This window comes from Lissotriton vulgaris, chromosome 7 (genome assembly GCF_964263255.1).
Source record: "Lissotriton vulgaris chromosome 7, aLisVul1.2, whole genome shotgun sequence".
NCBI classification, from domain to species: Eukaryota; Metazoa; Chordata; class Amphibia; order Caudata; family Salamandridae; genus Lissotriton; species Lissotriton vulgaris.
This window is the reverse complement of record NC_141695.1, coordinates 1159348767-1159375743: the sequence shown is the minus strand read 5'-3', so window position 1 is coordinate 1159375743 and position 26977 is coordinate 1159348767. Positions and strand designations below refer to the sequence as shown.

The window sequence follows — 26977 nt, the reverse complement described above, 5'->3', positions numbered from 1 at the left end:
AGACTCTGCATCAGAGAGCAGCCTCTCGTCCATTACTTCCCCTGGTCCTTGGGCTTTTGGAACCAGTGATGGGCATTTTCCTGATGCCAGCTACGATCAAGGCCGCACTGGCTAGAATACAAGCCTGCCTCCACAGACCCTGTCTTTTTGAAGACAGATCCGCCTACGGACTCTGTTATAATTGCGGCTGCGAGGAAAACTCATGCTGTGGCTGCGTCCTTATCAGTCCCTCCGATAAAGAAAGTAGGTCCCAGGACTCTTGGGGACGTAAGGTTTGCAGTTCTGCAGCTTCATCATTAAAAGTCTCCAGTACAGCAGCCTTATTAGGTCGCTATGACAGGGCCTTGTGGGACTCCTTGGACTGCTTCAAAGAGAAGTTGCCAAAAGAGGATCAAAAGGACTTTGAGGAGGTCATCACGGAAGGGTCGCTTGTTGCCAACCAAGTGATCAGCATGGCAGCGGATGGCGCTACACTATCGGCGCATTCATATACCGATCGGATTTGCGCCAGGAGAGCCTCCTGGTTGAGGCTGACAGCCCTCAAGCCGGATGCTCAGCAGAGAATCCTGAATCTCCCGTTTTCCAGCTCCTCCCTGTTTGGCACCCATACAGATAAGGAAACGGGCAGGATGAAGGCAGAGCTCGATACCCTCAAAGTTGTCGGCTTGGAGAAGGAGTTCAAGCGTGGGTACAGGCCTAACCAGCGCAAGGGATACCAGCAGAGGGTTCAAACCCCTCAATGGTCCCAGGGCAAAAGCCAAGGCAAGTCACAGTATCAATGCCGTAAATCAAACAGAGGTAGAGGTGGTCACCAACAGCTGCCCTCTAACAAGGCCAGATCGGCAGGGAAGCAATGAGCAGGAGCTTCCTCTAGCGCCGTTGCCCACTCCAGTGGGAGGAAGTGCTTCACATCATCTGGCAGAGTGGTGCAGCATCACAAAAGATCGTTGGGTGTTCAGCATACTGCGCAATGGATACGGACTACGTTTTTGTGTGCTTCCAAAGGACATTCCTCCAAAAAGATCTCGTCCTCACCAGTTAAAGTTGCTCCGGCAGGAAGTGGTAATCCTTTTACGAAAAAAGGCTATAGAAGAGGTTCCTTCCGCGCAGCGAGGGAAGGGAGTTTATTCCAGGGACTTTCTTGTGCCCAAAAGAGATCAGGAGCGCAAGTTCAGACCTATCTTGGACCTTCGCTTGCTGAACAGAGTCCTCGAGAAGGAGAAGTTTCACATGTTGGCCCTTCATCAAATATGTCCTCATCTGCAAGCAGGAGATTGGATTTGTTTGGTGGACCTGCAAGATGCTTACTTCCATATACCTATTACTCCACGTCATCGCAAGTATCTGCGGTTTGTGGTCGGCGACATACACTATCAGTACAAGGTCTTACCCTTCGGACTGAAACCTGCCCCATGAGTCTTTACCAAGTGCATGGCAGTGGTGGCGGCCGCCCTACACAGAAAAGGTCTGTTCATCTACCCTTACTTAGACGATTGGCTCCTCAAAGGGCCATCTCCTCAAAAAGTAAGGAATGATTTCCAGGTCTGCCTACATCTACTTCACAGACTGGGTCTTCATGTCACCATGGAGAAGTCTGTACAACAGCCCACCCAGACAATCCATTATTTGGGATCGACTCAGGATTCAAACAAAGGAAGAGTGTTTCCTTCGGAGGAGAGACTTTCTTCTATGCAGCAGAAGTGCAAGGCTCTGCTTCAGACAGATCGCCCATCAGTCCGACAAGTGGCATCGCTGCTGGGGTCATTGGCCTCCTGCATATTTCTCATCCCCAACGCCAGGCTGAGAATGAGACCGTTGCAACAAGATCTAGAAGACAAATGGGACAAAGCAACGGGTCACAGGGAGGATCGGATTGTGCTCTCCGAAGCAGCAAAATCATCCATCAGGTGGTGGAATCGGCCGCAGAATCTGTTGGTGGGAGTCCCTTTCATCAACCAGTTCCAGTGCAGTCGTTGATAACGGATGCGTCTCTGCAAGGATGGGGGGCACACATGGGGTGCCTTCAAATGCATGGCCGGTGGTCCACGAAAGAACAGTCCTACCACATAAACATGTTGGAGCTACAAGCAGTCCATCTTGCTCTCAAAGCTTTTTTGCCGTTGATCACGTCCAACTCTGTCTTGATCCAAACGGACAACACTACCACCATGTATTATCTAAACAAGCAGGGTGGTACGCTCTCTCGCCCTCTCTCCCTGGAGGCTCAAGCGATCTGGCACTGGCTTCTCGCTTGGAACCTCTCCATAGTGGCAGTGAACCTTCCGGGAGAGCAGAACGTCCAAGCAGACGTGCTCAGTCGGCACTTCGAAGATCAGCCAGACTGGGTGCTGCACAACGAGGTGGTGAAAATTGCAAAAAACACAGTTGATGGACAGAATGTAGAACAATGTCATACATTCACCCCAGTACAAGGATCTGGGCTTAAATCCATCGTTTTTTTGCACTCCACACAACCCTGGGTTAGACACTGGCTATATGCAAATCAGCTCTGACCCTGTGCCTCATGGGAACAGTCCAGTCCGAACTACCAAGCCATGTCTTTCCCAGACCGGAATCAAGCATCCAAGGACCGGTCTCTGGCTATCAGCCTTCATCAGCCTGGATAGCTTGACTCCAGTGGTGTGGAGAGCCTGGGACTCACGTCTGAGTATACCCAGCACACTCGGGGTGAAAATTGCAAAAAACACAGTTGATGGACAGAATGTAGAACAATGTCATTGTGAAGTGTGGGTTAGGGCGGGCCGGAATAACAGGCGTGGAGGCCGTATGAAGTGCGCTATGATTAGCGTAAACTTTATTGCAGATACAGAAAAAATAGTCCAGGTATTGAGGTTGTCCGAGTGGCAGTTCAGGTACAGGGTTAGAGATGAGGTTCCGGAAAGGTGTCGTCGTTAAGGTGTCCGCTGCTGGGCTGAGGTCGTCCGTCTTTGGTAGTGGTAACGGTGTGCCCCTCGGAGGTAAATGGAAAGAGACAGGGCAGTTAGTCCAGGGGACAACGAACCTCGTAATGCAGTCACCGACACCGGGAAGTGATAGGGAGGAAACGGCCGTGAGGGTGGGTGGTAGGGTAGGTAGAGAGGGGAAAAACGGGAGGTGGGTAGTGAGGGTGGTCGGGAGGGAAGAACAGTGCGTAGTGCTATACAGTCTCTGTGCACGTTTGTACAGTGAAGGGGGGGTTGACTATGCACGCTATGTACAGAACTACAAGGGATGCTATATACACTAATACGAAGGGGGAACACGGAGAAAGGCAATGAGGTACTCACGTGCCCCGCCGTAACTCTCCTCCGAGTTACGGCCGCTCTCCAGCCACCTCCTGAGGACGCCACCAGTCCTCACACCAAACGTCGTCTTCTTCTCCATTTCGGCTCTTCCTTTCTTCTCCGCTTTCCGCTGCTGGTTCGTCGCTTTCTGCCAACTCCTGCCACGAGCTCGCTGCTGGGAACTCCGAGACCTCTGAGTCTTCGTTTTTTCTACCATCCGGCCGGAATCCCGTGGAACGACTTCCGGGGTCAGGGGTGGTCACTTCCGGTCCTTCCGTACCCTCCGTACTTCCGGGGTCACGCCAGGTCAGTTCCGGTCCGCCATGTACCGGCGTTAACGATGGCGCCTGAGGAGAAACAAAGAGAGGAGTAGTTCTGCAGGTATGCGAGTCCCCAATGGTCCGCCTCCCCCTAGCGGGAAGGGTCGGCCCTTCACATTCCCTTTCCCTAGGAGTGTTTCTTGTAGGGGTTGTGGGTGGCGGATACCGGGAGAGGTAATCCGCATTACCCTGCTCTAGCCGTTTCCGGTGTAATGTTCGGAAGTGGAAGGGTTGGAGAGAGAGGAACCACCTAAGCACCCGATCATTGTGTCCCCTATTACAGGCCATCCATTCAAGTGGGGCGTGATCGGTATACAAAATGAACTCCCGCCCCTCAAGGTAGTAACGGAGGCTTTCCACCGCCCACTTTATGGCGAGTGCTTCCTTTTCTACAACCAAATAGTTAGTCTCTCGGGGAAAAAGCTTCCTACTAAGGTAAAGGATGTTTTTTTCTGCTCCTTCTGCATCTTTTTGGGACAGTACTGCCCCCAAGCCCTAATCCGACGCGTCTGTTTGTAGAATGAAAGGCTGGGTATAATCAGGACTCATTAGCACCGGTTCAGACGTCAGGGAGTGTTTGAGGAGATTAAAGGCTTTCAAGAGAACAGGAGACGGTTGTTTGAGAATCTCCTCTGTTCTTGCCGTCTTCTTTAGGAGATCAGTGAGGGGAGCAGCAGTATGGGAAAAGTTGGGGATGAACCTCCTGTAATAGCCCAACATTCCCAGAAAGGCACGGAGGTCTTTTCTTGTTTGGGGAAAGGGTATGGCTTGTATAGTCTTTACCTTACTGTCTTGAGGACGAATGTGTCCTTCCCCCAACAAGTACCCTAAGTACTTTACACTCTGGGCCGCTAAAGTGGTCTTGGACGGGTTGATGGTGAAGCCGTATTTACCCAGGGATGAGACAACAGACCGCAAATGGGAGAGGTGTTGTTCCCAGGTATCACTGTATATGACTATGTCGTCGAGATAAGCGCCTGAGTACTCTGAATGAGGTCGTAAGACCTGGTTCATGGCCCTCTGGAATGTCGCGGGGGCCCCATGCAGCCCGAAGGGCATTACCTTAAATTGGAACAACCCTTCTGGGGTGGAGAAGGCGGTCTTATGTTTGTCTTCAGGTTTCAAAGGAATCTGCCAATAGCCTTTGCACAGATCAAGGGTACTGATATACCGTGCTTTGCCAATGCGCTCAACCATCTCGTCCACACGAGGTAGGGGTATGAATCGAAGGCAGAGATCTTATTCACCTCCCTAAAATCGATGCAGAATCTCTTAGAGCCATCGGGTTTAGGGACTAAGACTATGGGCGAGTTCCAACTGCTGTTGGAGGGCTCTATGATGCCCATTTTTAACATCTGATGTGTTTCTTCTTTGATGACGGCTCTACGGGCTTCAGGAATTCGGTATGGCCGTTGCCTTACCGTCTTTCCGGGTTCGGTGTGGATGGCGTGTTCCACTACCGTAGTGTGTCCCGGCAACGAGGAGAAGACTGTCTGTAAGGAGGACAAGGACCGGCAGAGATCCCTTTTCATGCTCTCTGGCAGCTCTGTATCGCAACATTCCGCAACCGGGGAGGGGACACTACCTGATAGGACAGGACGGGGACCCTCCCATTTCTTTAGTAGGTTGATATGGTAGATTTGATTACATCCCCGGGTGGCGTCTGTCAGGATTTCGTACGTGACCGGAGTCACCTGTTTTACTACAGTAAATGGACCCTGCCACTGTCCTAGTAGCTTGTGATCTGAGGATGGGATGAGTAATAGAACCTGGTCTCCCGGAACAAAGGACCGAGCTTTGGTGCCTTTGTCGTATTGGGATTTCTGGGTGGTCTGGGCTGCCAATAGGTTTTGTCTCACTATCTCCCTGATTTCTCCTAAATGTGTTTTGAGGTTATCGACATACTCAGGTAGTGGACGGGTTCGGTCAGGCTCCGCTTCCCAGGCCTCGCGAGCCATGTCCAAAAGTGTCCGGGGTGCTCGGCCATACAGCAGTTCGTATGGCGAGTAGCCAGTACTGCTCTGGACCTTACAGCGGATGGCAAAAAGAGCGAGTGGAAGCATTTCCTCCCACCGTTTGCTCTCGAGTCCCAACAGTTTTTTTAGAGTGGTTTTCAGGGTTGCGTTATACCGCTCCACTAACCCGTCTGTTTGGGGATGGTACGCTGGGGTTCTTATTTGCTTAATCCCCAGGGTAGAACAGACTTGGCGCATGAGAGATGAAATAAAGGGTGTACCCTGATCGGTTAATATCTCTCGGGGAAACCCTACTCTTGAAAAGATGGAAATGAGGGCCTGGGCTATATTCTGGGTGGTGGGTTGGCGGAGGGCTACTGATTCAGGAAACCTGGTGGCATAGTCCACTAAGACCAGGGCATATCTACATCCGCTCTTGGATGGTAAGAGAGGGCCTATAAGGTCCATTCCTACTCTAGAAAAGGGGACATCTATAAGAGGGAGGGGCTGGAGTGGTACTCTTGGAGGTCGATATCTGCTGGTTTTCTGGCACACCGGGCACTCCCGGCAGTATCGTTTGATCTGGGCGTATACTCCTGGCCAGTAAAACTTCTTCAAAATAGCGTCACCAGTCTTTTCATCGCTGAAATGTCCACCCAGCAGGTGACTGTGTGCCAGAAAGAGGACCTTCTCTCGAAACAGTCCAGGAATGACTAACTGGGCGTTGGTCTGGGGTCCTCCCTTCCTATACAGGAGTCCATTCTTCGTGAAGAAATAAGGACCTACTTGCAACGGGTCCTCATTGGGGAGGGCACGGCCCCAGGCATCCTGCAGAACCGGATCTTCTTGCTGGGCGGCACGAAACTCTCGATCAGTTTCCCATGGATGTGGGTCTAGCTGAGCAGGGCAAGCCAGGGCGAAGACTCTCTTTTCCTTTTTCTTTTGAGCTTTGGCTTTCAAGGGTTTGGGGAAGAGGTCTGAAGCAGGGGAATCGCGGGAAAAAGGAGCATCGGCCCACCATTTCTTTAATGAATCCGTAGTATCTTGTAGAAGGTGGGGAAGACCACTATAGTCGCTTCCCAGGATGGCTTGTTCGGGCAGATTGGGTACCAGTCCGACTGTCAGGGAACTCCCTTTATTGCTGGGGTGTTGTACATATACTCTCGCAGTCGGGTAGCACTTTGTATCTCCGTGAACACACTTGATGGCCACGGTTCCTGTCACAGGTTACAACGGGTGAGGTAGATCTTGGGGCCGCAGGACACTGTGTCGGCATCCCTTGTCGGCAAGGGCCATCAACTGGTGTCCATCAATCTGTACAGGACAGCGGAAGGGTGGAGGAGTTGAATCCGTAGTGAGACACACGTAGTTTTTAGCCAGGCCTATTTCCATAGGTTCCTCCTTCTGGGAGCAAACGCGGGCTATGTGTCCATATCCCCCGCAATGATAACATTGAGGACCAGGGTGAGGTGGCCTAGGCATGACCGGATAGGGCATCAAGGGTACGGGGTCAGGTTTTCGGACGGGTGGAAGTGGTCTTGGTGGTCGTGCGTGATTCCCATGGGGTAAGCGTGTGGAATGTTCTTCCTTCCCCCGTTGGGACTCTTGTGCACGGGTATAGGCGCTGGCGATTTCCACCGCACTATCGAGAGTAGTCGTGCATGTTGACGCACCCATTTCTGTGTGGCTGGGTGTAAAGAGGCTAGGAACTGTTCCAAGTAGATCTTGGCTAGTATCTCGTCCTTGCTGGCTGTTGCGGGTTTTAGCCACCGGTTGGCCAAATCTTTGATACGAAAGGACAACGCTCTGGGATTTTCTTGGGGTCCTTCCTTGGCCTGACGAAGGCGAACCCTGTACGTTTCGTCATCGATCCCGAGACGTTCCAATATACAAGTTTTGATGTCCTCATAAGGGGTCTGTCCTTGTATGTTTGCCTGTTGGTAAGCCGCTTGTAGTTCCCCTGTTAACAGCGGACCAAGGTAGTGACCCCAACGATCGGCCGGCCACGCTGCGGCCTGAGCCAGGCGCTCGAAATTTGTAAAGAAAAAATCAGGATCCTCGCCAGCCACATATTTTTGCAATACCACCGAGGGAAGAGAGGCCATTGGTCTTTGTTGCCCCATGACAGTTGTGAGCTTCTCAAGAGTCTTGTCCTGGGCTGTACCCTGACCCTTCAGGACGTCGTACAGCTGTCCCCGGTCATCTTCTGCGGTCTTGAGGAATTGTTCCATGAGTTTTCCTAGGTGTTCCTGGCCTTCTGCGAGTTGTTTGACCGCGGCCTCCATGCTTCCGGACAATCCCACTTCTGACACCAACTGTGAAGTGTGGGTTAGGGCGGGCCGGAATAACAGGCGTGGAGGCCGTATGAAGTGCGCTATGATTAGCGTAAACTTTATTGCAGATACAGAAAAAATAGTCCAGGTATTGAGGTTGTCCGAGTGGCAGTTCAGGTACAGGGTTAGAGATGAGGTTCCGGAAAGGTGTCGTCGTTAAGGTGTCCGCTGCTGGGCTGTAGTCGTCCGTCCTTGGTAGTGGTAACGGTGTGCCCCTCGGAGGTAAATAGAAAGAGACAGGGCAGTTAGTCCAGGGGACAACGAACCTCGTAATGCAGTCACCGACAACGGGAAGTGATAGGGAGGAAACGGCCGTGATGCTGGGTGGTAGGGTAGGTAGAGAGGGGAAAAACGGGAGGTGGGTAGTGAGGGTGGTCGGGAGGGAAGAACAGTGCGTAGTGCTATACAGTCTCTGTGCACGTTTGTACAGTGAGGGGGGGGTTGACTATGCACGCTATGTACAGAACTGCAAGGGATGCTATATACACTAATACGAAGGGGGAACACGGAGAAAGGCAATGAGGTACTCACGTGCCCCGCCGTAACTCTCCTCCGAGTTACGGCCGCTCTCCAGCCACCTCCTGAGGACGCCACCAGTCCTCACACCAAACGTCGTCTTCTTCTTCTTCTTTTCGGCTCTTCCTTTCTTCTCCGCTTTCCGCTGCTGGTTCGTCGCGTTCTGCCAACTCCTGCCACGAGCTCGCTGCTGGGAACTCCGAGTCCTCTGAGTCTTCGGTTTTTCTACCATCCGGCCGGAATCCCGTGGAACGACTTCCGGGGTCAGGGGTGGTCACTTCCGGTCCTTCCGTACCCTCCGTACTTCCGGGGTCACGCCAGGTCACGCCACGCCATGTACCGGCGTTAACGATGGCGCCTGAGGAGAAACAGAGAGAGGAGTAGTTCTGCAGGTATGCGAGTCCCCAATGGTCCGCCTCCCCCTAGCGGGAAGGGTCGGCCCTTCACAGTCATACATTCACCCCAGTACAAGGATCTGGGCCTAAATCCATCGTTTTTTTGCACTCCACACCACCCTGGGCTAGACACTGGCTATATGCAAATCAGCTCTGACCCTGTGCCTCATGGGAACAGTCCAGTCCGACAACGAGGTGGTGGCAGATATTATCCAACAGTGGGGTCGTCCATCAATAGATTTGTTTGCAGATGACAAAAACTAAAAATGCCACGCCTTCGCATCCAGATTCCACCGTCCAGGAACAAGGGAGAATGCACTTTTGATGGATTGGTCAGAGACATTTGCTTACGCCTTTCCTCCTCTGTCTCTGATCCAGAAGGTGGTGTCCAAGCTTATCAGATTCAACATGAAGATGATTCTGATCGCTCTAGACTAACCACAACAATGGTAGTATCCGGACCTTCTACAATTATCAGTATTCTCCCACAGGAGACTACCGTACAGAGCGGGCCTGCTGACCAAGATAGACGGGAGGATTCTCCATCCCAGCATTCTCTCCCTGAACTTGGCAGCATGGCTCCTGAGGTCCTACAATACGGACACTTGAATCTGCCGCAGGACTGCATGCAAATTCTGAAAGAGGCTAAGAGGCCTTCCACAAGAGCGTCATACGCTTTTAAGTGGAAGACATTCTACATATGGTGTGTTGAAAATCTTTTTGACCCTACAAAGGGGCAGGAAGAAGTCATTCCTCCTTACTGTCTGTATGTAGCTAAAGCGGGTTTGAAATATGCCTAAATCAGGGTTCTTTTGTCAGCCATTCCGGCATACAGAAAATCACCCAACTAACCTTCTTTTTTCCAAATGCAGGTGGTTAAGGATTTCCTACAGGGGTTGAAGAAAGTGTATCCACCAGTTGGAACACCTTCTCCTCCCTGGGAATTGAATCTGGTGCTGTCTAGATTAATGGGTCCTCCTTTTGAGCCCATTCATAATGCCACATTGCAGCACCTGACGTGGAAGACCACATTTCTGGTAGCGATAAGAACAGCGCTCAGAGTAAGTGAAATCCAAGCGCTGTGTGCAAAAGAACCATATACTGGGTTTCACCACAACAGGGTAGTGTTAAGGGCTCACCCTGCTTTTTTACCAAAGGTTATATCTGATTTCCATATTAATCAGTCAATCTCCCTAGCGTCCTTTTTTCCAAATCCTGCGACTCCTGCAGAGAGGTCTCTACACTCCTTGGACCTCCAAAAGAGTGCTTAAATTCTATTTGGAGGGTACCAAGGGCTTAAGGAAATCGGATCAATGGTTTCTGAATTATGGTGCCATGAGAACAGGTTTCCCAGCCTCCAAGAGATCCATTTCAAGATGGATAGTGTCCTGTATAAAATCTGGCCTACCAGTTGGCACATAAACCCCTTTTGGATAGCATTGGCCCTCAGCACTCTGCACCTGTCCGCCCTAGTGCAGCTGAGGGTGCTTTGAGAGTGCATCCTTGACCCTGGGGGAACCCTTGTTCTAACCCCAGAAACTCAACCGCAAAGATCAAGTACTTACCTTTTAACCAATAACTTCATTTCTCTCCATTAAAATACATTGACTGTTTTTCCGTGAAAATTGTTCCAAATGTGGGGTTACATTGTATGAAAAGCTACAACTGTACAACATTAATTTAACTTACCTTTTCTCTAGGATATGACCCAGTGTGATATCTAGGTATTTCACACTGAGTAGAAAAAGTAACTTGAAAATCTGTACAGTAATTTCAAAACCCTGACTTACCTGTGTCTCAAATAACTGCATTTGAACTTGCATTCAATTGTAAACATTGCATAATATTTTGCAAAGCATGTATTTCACTTACCTGTGCCAAGCTTGGCTTGGTTCTAGAAATAAAATAACTTAAATTTTTTATACTAACAAAATTGGTCTGAGTTCATTTTTTGAGTGTGTAACATCATTTGCTGATTGAGTGAGTTCAACAAATGCTTATCACTACCCTCTGATAAAGCTTTAGTGCTCTCCTCCACTACCACAAATGGAGAGTAAGGTGCTATCTACTTTTACCTCTGACTACCTTTGGGGTTCCAGCGGACTCTGTGCACACTATACCTCATTTTGGTGTAGTAAATATAGAGCCAGCTTCCTACAGCATCAGAGATGTACGTTTTTACATACATTCTTTTCACCTCAAAAAATGGGCACTGTGCAATTCCTGAGTTTTGCAATGTTATCCTATGGAAGGAAGAACACGTTCTGCTGACAGGTACAGTACATTGACTTACATGACCAATCTCCAGGAATCAAGGTGAATGGTGGGCAAGGTCCAGTGGGGGGTCCAACAGTGTACCACCAACCGTACTACAGCGGCTGGATGCAGGGTGCAAATCAGTATCGGGAACCCAATGCATTTCAATGGGGATTGGTCTCTGTATTGAGAGGTTGCAGGTTCTGGCTAGGAAGCCAGTTGAACCAGCAAGTGGCCTCAGGCTTTGCGATGCTCGTGTGCACATTTGGTCCACTTCTCCAAGGCCCAGGGGCAAGGGGTCTAGAGTTGTCTTTAGGTGCTGGGTTTTTCCTTACCGGCCAGTCATAGTAGAGGGGGCCTGCGTGCAGAGGCTGCAAGCGACGTCAAGGGGTCCAGGAGGGAGGGGTGAAACCATGATGGACTCAACCTCTGGAGGGCTGAGTAACCTTGTTGGCACCGTTGGCCTACTTCAACTCAGGCTGGAGGCGACTGGTGCAGTGGCTGCTTCAGGTGTCCGATTTTGGCGGTTCTGCTAAACAGGTCAGCTGTTAACGGGAGATCAGAGTCATTTTCGAAGGCAGGCAGTACTCCCAAATTTTTGGAGTAACAGCTGCAGGACAAGTTAACTTTGGCGCAGTTTTTGCCGAGGGCTGCAGACAGGCTGGTGGGGCCTGGTCCAAGTCAGGTGCTCTCAGCAGTCGTCTTTGATTTCGTGGCTCTTCTGTGCCATCCCTCTCTTACAAAAGGGGGTGGTGATGGACGAAGCATCTAAATCAATCACACTCACACCCAGTCAAAAGATCTGGGTTTAATCCATCACCGTTCTTTAGCCCACTCTGCCACTCCAGTTCAGACATGGCTAAATGCAAATCAGTCTGACCCTGTGCCTCATGGGAACAGTCCAGCCCGGACTGCCAAGCCATGTCTTCCCTGGACTGGAAACAAGCTTCCGAGGACCGGTTTCTGGCATTCCAGCCGTCTTCAGCCCGGCTTGCTTGAATCCAGTGGCAAAGTGAGCAAGGGACTCACGTCTGAGCATACCCTGCCACACTTGATTCCGGTCTAGGAAAGACATGGCTTGGTAGTTCGGGCTGGACTGTTCCCATGAGGCACAGGGTCAAGGCTGATTTGCATATAGCCATTGTCTGACCTAGGGTGGTGTGGAGTGCAAAAAAACGATGGATTTAGGCCCAGATCTTTGTACTGGGGTGAATGTAAGACATTGTTCTGCATTCTGTCCAGCAACTGTGTTTTTTGCAATTTTCACCCCGAGTGGGCTGGGTATGCTCAGACGTGAGTCCCAGGCTCTCCAGATCGCTGGAGTCAAGCTATCCAGGCTGAAGAAGGCTGATAGCCAGAAACCGGTCCTTAGATGCTTGATTCCGATCTCGGAAAGACATGGCTTGGTAGTTCGGGCTGGACTGTTCCCATGAGGCACAGGGTCAAGGCTGATTTGCATATAGCCATTGTCTGACCTAGGGTGGTGTGGAGTGCAAAAAAACGATGGATTTAGACCCAGATCTTTGTACTGGGGTGAATGTAAGACATTGTTCTGCATTCTGTCCATCAACTGTGTTTTTTGCAATTCCCACCTAGAGTGGGCTGGGTATGCTCAGGCGTGAGTCCCAGGCTCTCCACATCACTGGAGTCAAGCTATCCAGGCTGAAGAAGGCTGGTAGCCAGAAACCGGTCCTTGGATGCTTGATTCCGGTCTAGGAAAGACATGGTTTGGTAGTTCGGGCTGGACTGTTCCCATGAGGCACAGGGTCAAGGCTGATTTGCATATAGCCATTGTCTGACCTAGGGTGGTGTGGAGTGCAAAAAAACGATGGATTTAGGCCCAGATCTTTGTACTGGGGTGAATGTAAGACATTGTTCTGCATTCTGTCCATCAACTGTGTTTTTTGCAATCCCTCTCTTACAGTCATCAGCATCTGCTTCTCTGGAGCCAGGGACTCCCCTAAATACTGAATTCAGGGGCGTTCGTGTAGTGTAGGGTAGCAGTCAATGGGCTACTGAACGTGGGGGTCACTAACCCTCATATATGACTACTTCCTGTGGGAAGTGGACATAACCCAGTCCCAGAATTCCTAGGTATGCATCACAAAGATGGCCACCTGTTGAAAAATTGTGTCCTCCACGCAGTTAGCTTACCTTAGGGTTGGCACTAGTCTGGCTGTGGCATGCCTATCTGTCTAGCTAATTTGTATTGCCTTTCCAAGTGCCAAGTGGGCTCTGGGCAGGGGGAGAAGCGAGTGGCTTCCTCTTCTGTTAGTGAAGCCAGATTTGCATTCTCTCGGTAGCTGCTCCTTTGAAGCTCACCAGCCCAAAGAGGCTAATCAGCAGGGCATCGTGTTGAAGGGGTTGTTGCACCCTCTTCCCAGAAAGGCTTTTGTTTTTGACCTCTGAGAGCAAAAGGCTCTCACCCCTTGGAGGTCAGAAAGTTGTCTTGGGTGGCAGGCTGGCAGAATCCAGTCCGCAAGCACACCAGAGTCTGGTATGTTTTCAGGGGCTCACCTCTAAGGTACCCACTGAGGGCATTTCTTTTATAAATCCAACACCGAAATCAGTGTGAGTTTATCAAAACAAGATGTTTGGCGCCAAACATGCCTATTTTCAGTGAAGCCATCATGTAGTTGGGGAAACTCTGCTACACCAGTGTCCAGTACATGGTTGAAGATGACTTCCCTCGTCACTTGCACTTGTAGCTATAGGGCTGACCAGCACAGGGTCATATCTGTTCATGCATATATGTCCTCCCATATGACATTATGCATCCTGCCTAAGGGCTGTCAGGCATGATGTAGGGGTGACTTACAAATATTATATGCAGTGGTAGTTGACGTGGAACATATTGACATGTGACATATGGTGTTTTAAATTTTGTCTGCACAAAGACATGCAGACTACCAGACATGCAGGCTACAATGGCAGACATGCATGTGCTTGCTGAGGGATACCTTAGGGTGGCACAATTCGTGCTGCAACCCTTAGGGACCCTCTTTAGTACCTCAGTCACTAGGTACCAGGGTACCATTTACTAGGGACTTACAGAGGGTGCTTAAGGTTTTGCTATTTGGGGAAACAAATGCACAGCTTTGAGAAAGAGCTCTGGAACTGGGAACCTGATTAGCAGGAACCACGAGCGACCCGTGCCGGTAAGAGCTGTAGGTCGGGGTTGGGGGTGCGACTCGACAGACGAAGAGGGAAAATCAAATAATTAATTTCCCCCTTTGTCATCTGTAAAGTCCCCCTACTCCACCCCTCTTGGCTGCAAGAGCCGCTCTTGGCAGGAATCCAGTACACTTTCAGGCAAAAAGTTGGGTAGCCATGTCAACGACCAGCATTGGCATAGCCAATAGGTCTCGCTTTTGGGACCTTATAAGTGTTTAGCCATGCAACAGTTGATGATGTTGCACCTAGGATATTGTGCTGCATAACTGAACACTTATAAGGTCCCAAAAGCGAGACCATTGGCTATGCCAATGCTTGTCATTGATTGTTCTGGGGAACCTATGAAGAGGGCCAGGGAGCCCGTGCATGGCAGTTTAGTGCTTGCATTTTCACCGGCCATCTTCTCACAAGGGACGGAAGTCTATGCTTGAAAGAGTCATCTTCTGTGCTGGGCATCTGCAAAATGTTTTAAAGAGGGTTGAATCAGCACCCATGGTATCACCAGCCTCTTCCTGGGGCTTACCACAGAACTGCAAGGTTGTAATTGAAAGAGTTTGGTCTCCTCTGAGCCGCTCAGACAGATGTTTGGGTGGGCTGGGGTTGAAGTGGAGCAGATGGCATCTCAGGTCAAGGAGTCTAGGGAGAACTGATATCTCGCCAACTCCGCCCCTTTGCAGAAACACAAATTGAAGCCTATCCATTCCTGTTTTTTTTTCTTCACTTTCCTTTCTGGCACTTGTAGTCCTGTTTAACCATATATAATATCATATAATATATTATAAGTCCCAGAATGCAAAGAAAGTAGGACTGAATTTGAGCTTGTCTCATGTTTTTTTTAAATTGAACGAGATGCCTAACTTTTGAATCTCGGTTTTGTTTTATTATATGTAGACTTTTTAATATATTTGTAAATTATGCCTGTGTAGTCCTATGTCTCATGTGTTGTCATTGTGAAACTTTGTCTCGGCATGTGCAAATGTTTAGTCTTTTTTTCTATGTCTTGTACTAGACCAGTTGGTCCCAAAATACTTACTGTAGCATCACGGGTGATGGTTGTTAGGGTGGCTAGTCATAGATGCCATTGAGGGGTATCCAGATGTTTCTTTTTCTATCACTGTCATACCCTCTGCTTTGCCTGTCCTTCCTGCAAGCTCAGAGTGCCTGAAAGTAAATAGAGCTGAGAGAACTCATTTTCTTTTTGACACTTTTCACTCCTTGCACTTCCAACAACCTCTCAAAAGTGCCTTTGTGGAGTGAGGCGCTCAAACCTGTGATATCACGGTGGCCAGAGGATGCATGATGTCACTTACGCTACTGGTGGCATTTTAGTGACGTCATTGCACGTGGCCTTGCGTGCCAGAGCTGTGATTGTAGGGCGCGTCGCGTGTGGTATTACAAAGTAGTCTGCTGTTGACTTCTGTGTGTTTATAAGTTTGTGTTCAGTTGCTGTGTGCGCATAAACTTGTGCCTTCCACTCTCCTACGTCAGCCCTCTTGACACTAAGTGACCCGGCGCCGATGCGCAGCAGCCAGGGGTGAAAGGAAACAAAGTTGGCGATTGATTGCAGGGCCTGTCTGTATTCCCGTTGGGCTACTATTGTCCTGCTGCTCCAGGGTCACAAAAGGTTAAGTGCTGAAGCCTTCATTCAGCTCCCTCAAGAGGCGAGGGAGTACAAAGCCGCCACTACTCTCACTTACATAACTTTCTCTGCCCTCCCCTTGGCTGCGAACTCCTTCAATTAGCAAATGGGCACTTTTTCCAACAACCACCCACCAGCTGGTAGATTGTTCTGTTTTCCACAAAGCCCGCCATAAAATTCCTTCATTTGTTCTGTTTAGGTCTCACGGATGCATGGTCTGCTCGGTAGAGTTGCCTCCAGTGTGCTTGGAAGCAGTTTCTAATATCAATAGGCGCTTGCTGGAAAACTATATATATTTTATTGTCAACTGTTCTGAGTGTTGTAATTTTTGTTTTACGGATATTTGCGGAAAAATTGAGAACCTTTATTTATGGATGTATTTGAAACACTAGCAAGAAGCAGTTCGGCAATAAGTGCTGAAGAATAGCAACTGTATCAAACAAGCATTGGCTGCGCGGCTTCGAAAGTGACGCAGCTGCGAAAGTGATGCGGCTGCGAAAGTGAAAGAAAACAAGCACGCGAGTGGTGCGTTCAGAGAAAGCCACTTAGAGCAAGCATTGGCCGTGAAAGGTGACGCGGGCACGTAAGGGAAAGAAAACAAGCATGTGAGTGGTGCGTGCAGAGAAAACCAGATGGCGGCTCTGCACATTTAACCGCGCGTAACCGCAAGCTTGAGGCAAGCTTGTGGTAGCACTTTTAAAACTCCACTGCTAAATGTCTCGCCAGAGAAGTGCATGCGCTGGCTCAGGCGAGACCTAATGAGGGGCACTTCCCTACACAGAGATGTTGCTAGTATTTTGTTTTTACTCCTTGGCATTACATCAACCTTTCCTCTGTATCGAACATATTGCCACTGACTTTTTCAGTTGCTAGCTAATCCTAGTTGAATGAGGGGGACAAGTTTGCCCAGATAAACCCCAAGGCGATTAGTTAGCAGGAAGCCAAAGTGATCATTATCATATTAAGAAAAATTTGAGGACCCCTTTAAAACTGTGGACCTCTCTGGAGGTTGTTCGCCAGAGAAATAGTGTAAAAAAGCACCATAAACAACAAAGATCACAATGTTCCTCCTGCTATAAGGGAAAAAAACAAGAAGATCCATGGAGCAGTTTGTCTACTCTTCGGTCCTCTACCAGACTCTCCAAGACATTCTCATACATGATGTAAGCTTGCCTCTTTCTTTCATTTCCAAAGCACAGATAGAGACCTTCCAAAACAATTATTTCTCTCAAACACCGGCTTGTGTGACCCCTGAGTATCTCTAAGAACGAGCTTATCTGCCATGGGTCCTTTTCTAGATTTTATTACCTCAGAGGTTCTCTGTATCTGGTTGACTTTTCAAGGATGATGATGCTGATGACACCTAGACGGACTATGTGCTCCCTCAAATGCTCCTGGATGCTGGATATACATCTATGTGCCTGCAGGTTAATTATCCTTTCTAGAGTCCTAAATGTACCTTAACTGAGCAGTCTTACGTTACTACTCTTGTAAAGATATTTCAGCACAGATTGAGGTTACTCATTTACTTAAAGAGCTGGGGTAAGTCACTACAACAGAAAAGCAAAGTACCCCTTGGGCTCAATTCAGCGAAAAATATGTTATAACTGTATATTTATTCAGACTAGCTGGCAGTACCATGTCCTTTATTACTTATAAGCAATACAAGGAAAATGAAAGTATTAAAAAAGAGGAGAAAGGGAGGCAAGATCAACTAGAAAATTATCTATTACAGCACGGTTTATGCATAAAATACACACCCATCGCACACCGACTAAATGCAGTTAACATATCAGGAATAGCATATCTTAAACACCTATGGCATGCTAGAACACATCTGGTATACAATGGCAGCATTATTTCAGAACTTACTGTAATGGGCATGACATGGGCCACAGTTGTTCCAGAACTATAAGCATCATATCAGAATTGGCCACCGGTATGCCATGCTGGCACTCATAATGTAAAGGAGGTTCTCAAAAAGCCAAGGATAAAAAACATGCTACCATTATTCTGGGGATAGTGTTGTAAAGCCTTCATCTTAAAGATGTGTTGACCGTAATGCTAAGTAGTGGGCTTAATTATACTAGGGATGGTCGCACATGGATTCAATACTCACAGGATGTTTTCAGTATGTGAGTTGATTGTCCTTGGAACAATGTTCCGAGGATGCCTTCACTTTTCCTGAATCTTCTTTATTTACAATGTTGACACCGTAGAGATCTACGTTATGCCAAGGATAGCCAAAATAGACCAACATTATGCAAGAGCATGCCAGTGTGCTGCTGGGATTACAACCCTGTTCCCTCGCACAGTCTCACTCCTCTTCTTTGACGACAATACCTTTTCCATTTCCCTCTCCCACACCCTCTGCCTGTCTCTGTCCTTTTCTCTTTTCCCCTCCATCGCTGTCTTGCTCTTCCCGTCGCTGCATTTCTCTCCCTGTTCTGCTGTTCTTCTTCCTCCTCTCCGCCTTCAACTCTCCCATTCCACCTCTATTTCTCTCTTCCCCCTCTCCATCTCACACTCTACTCTCCCACCACTCCTTCCACTTTGGTTCACTCCAAAGGCTGGCAGAGGGTTGGACAACGATGAAGGTGTCCAAGAGAAACGTGTGATCCAATAGAGCAATCGGTAAGGCACAGGGTAGGCGACAATTAAGTTGCTGCTGGTCATAAAGCTATGAGTAGGCAAAGTATGACATGGATTTGTTATGGCAGAAGTGGATTCTGGATACCTTGTGTTCCTTCCAGTTCCCCATCGCTTCTCCTTTGTAAGACTGACTCCGAGGCAATGGTGAAAACCTAGGGACTGAGATGTGCTCAAGTGTTGTTAACATTGTGACAATAACTTCACTATGGGCCCTGACAAAACTGCTGGTGCTTTTAACAAAGGATCATTGTTCTCACCTATGCTGCAGTTACACACCACCAATCAAATTCAGCCACTCATCCAAGCACTCTGCATTATGTACAACTCTGCTGCACTGCTGTGGGAAGACTTGGTGGGGTGGAAGGCAGCAGACCTCTGTTATATATTTCCTTTACTTTCAATGTGCTTGGCCTCTGTCGAAAATCCGTCGATGACCAACTCATGCTCCCTCTTTTTTTTTTGCTCACCAGTGTCTGGCAGAAATTAAATGAATACTTGAAAAAATGTTGGGAAGGCAGCAGGTTTTCCCTCTACTTTGCATAACTTGTCAGATGCTGTACAGAATCTAATTAAAGACAAGATCACACAATAATTCAAGTAGTAATGTGTCAAATAAGAAATGTAAAGGACTCCTTCAAGCACCTGTTTGGGAAAACGACCATGTTTTTTTAAGTGTTCAATCGCTCTACAGCGAAGGAGTCACAGGAGAGGTTTAATCTTGGGCCTATTGCCTTTGGAGAGGACGCGATGAATGTTATTTGGCATCTGCTATGGAAACAGTCAAGATATTTTATAATTTTTCTCTGCAGCTTTGAATGAAATGGAAGAGGCTGCAGAGGAAGCAGCTGGGGATAGTGTGTCAGAGACCACAGGCCAGCATCCACCAGAGGAGCCAATGGATTTGGATGAGGAGCAAGCAGGTAATACAGTTAGAGTTGTTGTGCAGACCTATATTATGTGCTGCAATTTATTTTGTTATAACTGTATTTATGTTGCACTTACTTCCCCTGATGAGGCATTGTGTTTTTTTTTTTGACGATTAGCACACTAATTCGTAACCCAAATGGATTAGTAGTGGATTAGTATAGGGAAATGGAAGTTGTTCATTTGAGTGCTGGACATTTTAGTTGGATTGAGTATGATAGAGGAGGGAGGAGTCTAAAAAGTATTAATTTGGGTGATATAGAAGTAAAAAGAGGTTTGGGACGAGTCTGAGTGGAAGTTGAGGTTCTATTGAAAGAGTCATAGGATGAGTAGTGAATTGGAGAGAGTTGAAGGTTTCTTTCTCTTTTTATGACAATAGGAGTAAAGTAATAAGTACATAGCAACATAACTACATAAAAAGATATACATGTGCGTACATATAATTTTTTTTCTCCATATTTCAACCCCAGAGGTTGCTACAAGTGATCTTCTTGCACCTTATTTTTAGAACATAAACTCAGGTATGTGGAATTCCTATAGCCCGAAGCCCAAGACTTATCGTTTGGGGTCAAGGGCAACAAGTTTTCATGTGTATTTTGTCCTTGGGACAAGTAGGCCCAACCCCCTGCAGCATAAACCCTTTGGCTGCCAATTTGAAGTACCATATTATGAATCAGGGAGGGGCACTGTCTACAGTTAAGGTAATATTTGTGTCCATAAGTTAATGATGTTCAAACTCGTATTCATGATTCATTAATTGAAAGCCTATATTATTAGGCCTAGCGCACTAACCAAATGTTGTAATCTCTGACCACACTACTGACAGTGGTTCCAGTATAAAAATGTGTACACACATTTTTCAAAGTTTAGCAATATGAGGCTCTGTATAATGCTCCCAGAATTCTCTCTGAGTAGATGCAAATATTTGGAGAAGCTTGAAAACAAGATTAATGATTCTTTGCTTTCAAAATGTGTTCATAAAAAAATATGACATTAGATAAAAACACATTTCACTAAACTACTTAAAAATTTCAGGTACCATTTCTTTGCAGTATCATTTTAGTAAAGTGTGTTGATGCATGGTAGTATTTCCCAAGAATATTCATAATGGAATATGAGTGTAACCAGTTTGAATAAGATTATGGGAAGCATAATAATAAACATGCCTTGACAAAGTCAGTAGGTCCGTAATTGGTGGTCAGGTTTTTAGTTTTGTTAATGTATAACTTGTTTTGGCATGGTTTATGTAAAACCGTATTGGTCTGGGAGCTACCGGGCTCTCTCCATTATAACAAACGTTGGCAAAAGCAAACATCATTTTTTTTGGTCTCAAAAAGCACACACTGCCACAGTAGTTACTGGCACTGAACAAAACTACTTTGTGTGCTGATACGTTCCTTGTGAAACAGAATGTTGTCATTCATAGTGAAGCCAGCTGATACAGAGAGAGAGACAGAATTTTAATAAACGCAAAAGGTCATGGTTAACACCAGACCAAATTAGGGGCCCAATTATTAAAGAAAGTCTCAAAAGTGCACCCATTGTATATGTCCTTGTGTTGGAACCTAATGATGTCAGGTCACCTAGGGTAGCCTGGCCTAGGGTAAGACAATATCAACAGAGGCACATGTGTAAAGGTTGCAAACCACCCAGCAGTAATCCAACGCAATATCACTCAAAAATGACGCTACACCAATATTTGGAAAAATACGAGCTTGTTTATAAAAATATTCTTTGCTCTTGTCTTCAGAAATCACAGTTCAGTACATTACATTTACTCATGAAATTATTAAGATTTTCAACCTTGCCAGATTATGTCATTAACCAGTTTCTCCACATAACAGCACATTACTTTAGTTTCCCATGAGCAGTGTTTAGGCTCCTCCAAACTTTACTAGACTTGACCTTTCGGAAGTGTTGTTACATTTACCCCCACTCCACCTTTGATTCCAGAAGAATTGGCGAGCCTTACTCACTTTAGTCGCCCTATGTAAGCTCCTCACTAGAACTGTCAAAAGTAAGGGGGAGGGATTGGTATATAGTAGTCTAATCACAGAAGGGGAACATCCTGCATTGAAAATTAAGTCTCAGTAGTTTCTTACAAGAAGCTTGATGGGCATTCCCCAGTACTAGCCCAATCCTTGTTTGGCCAACCGGAAGTCTTTGTTCCTTTGAAGGAGACTCTATGGCCTCCAACTTCCCCCTCACAACCTCCTTACTTTGTTTGTGTTGGGCCCCCGTGGGCCTGTGTTTCTGTCTGGCAGGGGTGGAAGGAACCAATCTTCCCAGGCACTCAATGCGGTCCTTCACCCCTCCTCCCCTGCTCAAGACCGCTCCTCCTCGTTGAAGCTTAAGCAGAGAAAAGGGACCCACAAGCGGAGAAGCGCCAGTGCTCGCTTCCCGCCCGCTTCCTCGGGGATCTCCTGTCAGCCGGTCTGCGACGTATCCCCCGCAGCGGTACTACCACGCATGTGCGTGAGACTAGCGGATCAAGTCCGGAGTCTGCCCCGGCCGCCTGACGCTGGCAGTGGCTCTCCCACGGGCCTGCTCGCTCCTAGGCCCCTCCTGTCAGGGAGGACTGAATCCGCTTGGAGCATGCGCAATGGCGCCCGACTTCTGCACAGCCAGCCCCCTTTTCCTCAAGTCAGTGGCGCCGCCACAACAACGTGGCTGATGCCCCAGGGGTCCTGTTCACGGCTGAATCGGCGCTGCTACTAGAAATCCGACACCCCTCTCCTTCCTCTGTCTCACGAGTGGAAAAGGTGATTCACCAGCTGCAAGACCGGTCACCGGTAAGTGACCTCAGGGTCACAAGGGCAGTAGCCTACTTCAACACCCAAGGAGATGGGAAATAGAGATGGATCCTCTCACGTATAAGCTCCCAGTTCTCTATCCTTGTCAGGGACCCACTATCCCTCCGTACTGGACAGGAGCTGGTGATAGGGGGGGGCACTCAGTTCCGTTCTCACAGCAGGGATCTTTGCAGCTCCACAGTCCCCTGGGATTAACCCCTTCATCCTACTTGGGGCACCTCCCTGTCCAGGGTCAGCAGGACGAAACTAACTCGGCTAGGACAACAGGAATGGGGGGTGGTGAACCCAGACAGAGGGCAACCCTTGTAGAGCAGTCACCCTTCAGGACCCTACCCCTTCCAATCCTCAGCCTTCACTCTAGCTGTTCCTCACTAGCAAGACAAAATGTTTTCCCAGCATTCCGCCTTTTATAGGCTGACCCTCAGAGGTCCAGAAGGGACCAGAAGGTTCTGGAATGCCCTATGTTATCCTATGGGACAGGTCTCAGGTGTGTCAGTTGTGACAGTTGGTAGCCACCATTTTGTGTCTCCAAGGAAATTCCTGTTAGGGAAGGCCTCTAGGCCTGAGGTGAAAAACTATGAGGGTGAAAGAGCACCTATCCCCTAGACCAACACCTTGAAAAATCTAGTGGACACCAAAAATAAATAAAGGCATGAGGGGCAAAAAGGGGACAAAATAAATTATAAATTGGAGGGACTACGCAAAAGGTCAGACAGGTCTAACACGCGTCCCCCCCAGCTGAAAGTGGGGAGAACTACCCAACCCCTTGGGAGTCCTCATCACTAAGGCGGAAATACCTAGAGAGACCGTCTGCATTGGCGTGGTCTACTCCAGGCCGATGTTCCACCCGGAAATCCATTCCCTGTAGGGAGATGGACCACCTCAACAGCTTGGGATTCTCCCCCTTCATCTGCATTAGCCAACGAAGGGGTCGGTGGTCAGTCTGAACCAGGAAGTGCGAGCCAAACCGTTATGGCCGCAGCTTCTTCAGAGCCCACACCACCGCAAAAGCTTCCCTCTCAATTGCACTCCACTTCTGTTCCCGGGGAAGCAGTCTCCTGGAGAGGAAGACTACAGGCTGATGCAGGCCCTCTTCATTCAGTTGCGATAACACTGCCCCAATGCCATGTTCTGATGCATCTGTCTGGACAATGAACTCCTTGGAGAAGTCTGGGGCCCTCAGGACCGGTGCTGCACACATTGCCTGCTTCAGTTTTTCAAAAGCTTGCTGACAAGCTTTCGTCGAAACTACCTGTCGAGGTTGTTTCTTGGAGGTGAGCTCTGTGAGGGGCGCTACAATAGTGCCATACCCCTTCACAAAGCGACGGTAGTAGCCTGTGAGGCCCAGGAAAGCTCGGACCTCAGTCTGTGTCTTGGGGGGTTCCCAGGCCATGATTGCCTCAATCTTTGCCTGCAGGGGCTGCACTGTCCCCCTACCCGCCAAGTGTCCAAGGTACACAACCGACCCCTGCCCAATCTGACATTTGCTGGCCTTGATTGTCAATCCAGCTTGTTTCAGGGCCTGGAGAACTGCTTGCAAATGTTGCAAATGGTCCTCCCAACTGCTACTGAAGACAGCAATGTCATCCAGATAAGCAGCGGAGAAACTCTCCATTCCGGAGAGGACCTGATTCACCAGCCGCTGAAAAGTGGCAGGGGCATTTTTGAGCCCAAAGGGCATCACGCAAAATTGGAAGTGTCCCTCAGGCGTGGAGAAGGCTGACCTTTCCTTTGCTCCATCTGTCAAGGAGATCTGCCAGTACCCTGAAGTGAGGTCAAAGGTACTTCGGTATTGGGCAGCTCCTAGCCTGTCAATTAACTCATCCGCCCTAGGGATCGGATGGGCATCAGTTTTTGTAACTGAGTTCAGTCCCCGGTAATCCACACAGAACCTCAGTTCCGGCGTGGTGCCTGGTGGAGCGGCTTTTGGCACTAGCACCACTGGGCTGGACCAGGGGCTGTTGGAAGGTTCTATAACTCCTAGCTCTAGCATCTTGGCAACCTCTCCATGGATGCTAGCCTTCACCTTGTCGGACAGCCGGTAGGTCTTTGACTTCACTGGTGGGCTGTCCCCTGTGTCCACATCATGGGTACACAGGTGAGTCCTTCCCGGGACAAGGGAGAACAGCGTAGAGTACTGCTCCAGTATCTGGCGACAGTCTTCCCGCTGTTCAGGAGTTAGGGTAGGAGAGATAATCACTCCCTCCACTGACCCATCCTTTTCCTGAGACGAAAACAAGTCCGGGAGAGGTTCGCTTTCCGCTTCCTCTCCCCCATCAGTCACCAACATTAAGATGACCTCGGGCCTCTCATGGTGGGGTTTGAGTCGGTTGGCATGAAGCACCCGTAGGGGCTGTCGTGGGGTCTTAAGGTCCACCAGATATGTGGCCTTACCCTTCTTCTCCAACACCTCAAAGGGGCCTGTCCAGCGATCCTGGAGGGCACTAAGCTCTCCAGGCTCCATCACCCACATTTTCTGGCCAGGCTCCAATTCCACCTGGTGAGCATTGTGGTCATACCACTCCTTCATGACTGCCTAGCTGGCCTCCAAGTTGTCAGAAGCTTGCTTCCACAACTTCGCCATTTGGCTCCTGAAGGCCAGCATGTAGCTCACCACATCCTGGGGGGGTTTCCTGGGAGACTTCTCCCAACCATCCTTCACCCAACCATCCTTCACCAGGCTGAGAGGACCGCGTACAGGGTGCCCATACAGAAGTTCGAAGGGGCTGAAGCCCACTCCCTTCTGTGGCACTTCCCTGTAGGAAAATAGCAAACAGGGTAGGAGGACGTCCCATTTCCTCCGCAGGCTTTCAGGCAGACTTCTGATCATGCCCTTCAAGGTCTTGTTGAACCTCTCGACCAGTCCATTTGACTGGGGGTGATAAGGGGTGGTGAACCGGTAGGTCACTCCACACTCCTTCCACATTGCCCGCATGTAAGCTGACATAAAGTTGGTCCCCCTGTCAGACACAACTTCTTTGGAGAAACCCACTCGGGTAAAGATCCCCATTAGGGCCCTAGCCACCACAGGTGCAGTGACAGTCCTCAGAGGAATTGCCTCTGGGTACCGTGTGGCATGATCCACCAGAACTAGGATAAACCTTTGACCAGCTGTTGTCGGTGGATCCAATGGCCCTACAATGTCGATGCCCACCCTTTCAAAGGGGGTGCTAACAACTGGGAGTGGTTCCAGGGGAGCTTTCAGCTTCACCCCTGTTTTCCCACTGGCCTGGCAGGATACACATGTCCGACAGTAGGTGTTGGACGCCACTTTCATCTGAGGCCAGTAAAAGTGGAGGACAAGCCGAGCAAAGGTCTTGTCCTGACCTAAGTGTCCTGCCAAGGGTATAGCATGAGCCAATTCCAGCAGAAAGGCTCTGTATTGTTGCGGGACTACCAAGGCCCTTGATGAACCAGGTAAGGGTACCTTGGGTTCACTGTAGAGAAGTCCATCTTCCCAGTAAATGTGGTAGTGTCCCGTAACGTCACCTCCTGCCTGGGCTTCAGCCTGTCGCCTCAGTCCCTCAAGGGTAGGGCACTCCCTCTGACCCTTACAGAATTCCTCTCTGGTAGGCCCTCCCTCCACATGCCACTCAGCTGGGATGGGTAGGTCCTCCAGAGAGACTACTTCCCCCTCCACGGACTCCTGGTCCACCACCACAGGTGGCCGTTCTGTCACATGGGGTGTGGAAGCCGAAGCAGGCTCTTCCTGACTTCGGGTCTGTCCCTTTTTGGCAGCGGGTTTGGCCATTGTTCCAGGCTCCAACCCAGGCGAACTCACTCTCCGGGCAGTCGCAGACCTTGTGCTCACACAGGCCCAGTCAGGTGTACCCAGCATCGCAGAGTGCGTCCGGTATTCCACCTCTCTCCAAGCGTTGTGCTCTATATCATTCCCCAGCAGACAATCAACTGGCACGGCAGGGCTTACGGCAACTCGAAGTGAACCTGCAACCCCTTCCCACTCAAAGGGAACCTCAGCCACGGGATACTGGCCCATTCTGCCGTCAGCCATCGTGGCGGGGTAGAGTACATGGGGAACCACCTGCTCTGGAGACACCAGCTGACTTCTCACCATAGTCATACTGGCTCCTGTATCTCTCAGAGCCTCCCCTCTCTGGCCATTGATGGTGACCCATTGCCCATACTTAGCAATATTTGGGAGCACCTGGATCTTAGCAACCATCTCCCGTTCTCCCAGGGACACTAAGGTGACACCCGCCCACTCACCCCCCTTATCTAAGGGCAACTCCTCCCCGAGCGCTACACTAGCTACTCCCGGTGGTTTTTCTCCGGTGGGAGGGGGTGGTCTCTTTGGGCATCTGACATCTCCCTTATAATGTCCAACACCACCACACTCGAAGCAGTGGAGAACCCTTGGCTGCTGGCTTTGGCCAGGATTAGGGTTTCTGGGCGGGTTTGCCTTAGGGGTGAAACCTGTTCCCTTTCCCTGGAAATGGTTTTGGGGACCTTTAGAGAACTCCCTCTTTTTATCTCCCCCATCCTTCTTCTGAGGGGCGCCCTGTCCGACCTTTTGGGAATCTCCTCCAGTCCCCTTTGAGGACACCCGGGTACTTGCCCAGATGTCCGCCTCCTCTGCAAGCTTCCGGGGATTGGTCAGCTTGCTGTCCACCAGGTGTTGGCGCAGCTCGGGAAAGCATTTCTCGAGGAGGTGCTCTTTCAAAAATAGATCATACAACCCCTCGTAATCCTTCACCT

At 49.2% G+C, this 26977-nt stretch overlaps 1 protein-coding gene across 1 annotated transcript in view; it reads left to right on the top strand.

Moving 5' to 3' along the window:
* The window catches only part of FBXO38 (F-box protein 38), a 312552-nt gene that overhangs the window by 114169 nt on the left and 171406 nt on the right, over window positions 1–26977 (top strand). Inside the window, exon 13 of the mRNA XM_086931615.1 lies at window positions 19334–19444. Within this exon, the coding sequence (XP_086787741.1) occupies window positions 19334–19444 (111 nt within the window). The remainder of the gene's footprint in view (window positions 1–19333; window positions 19445–26977) is intronic.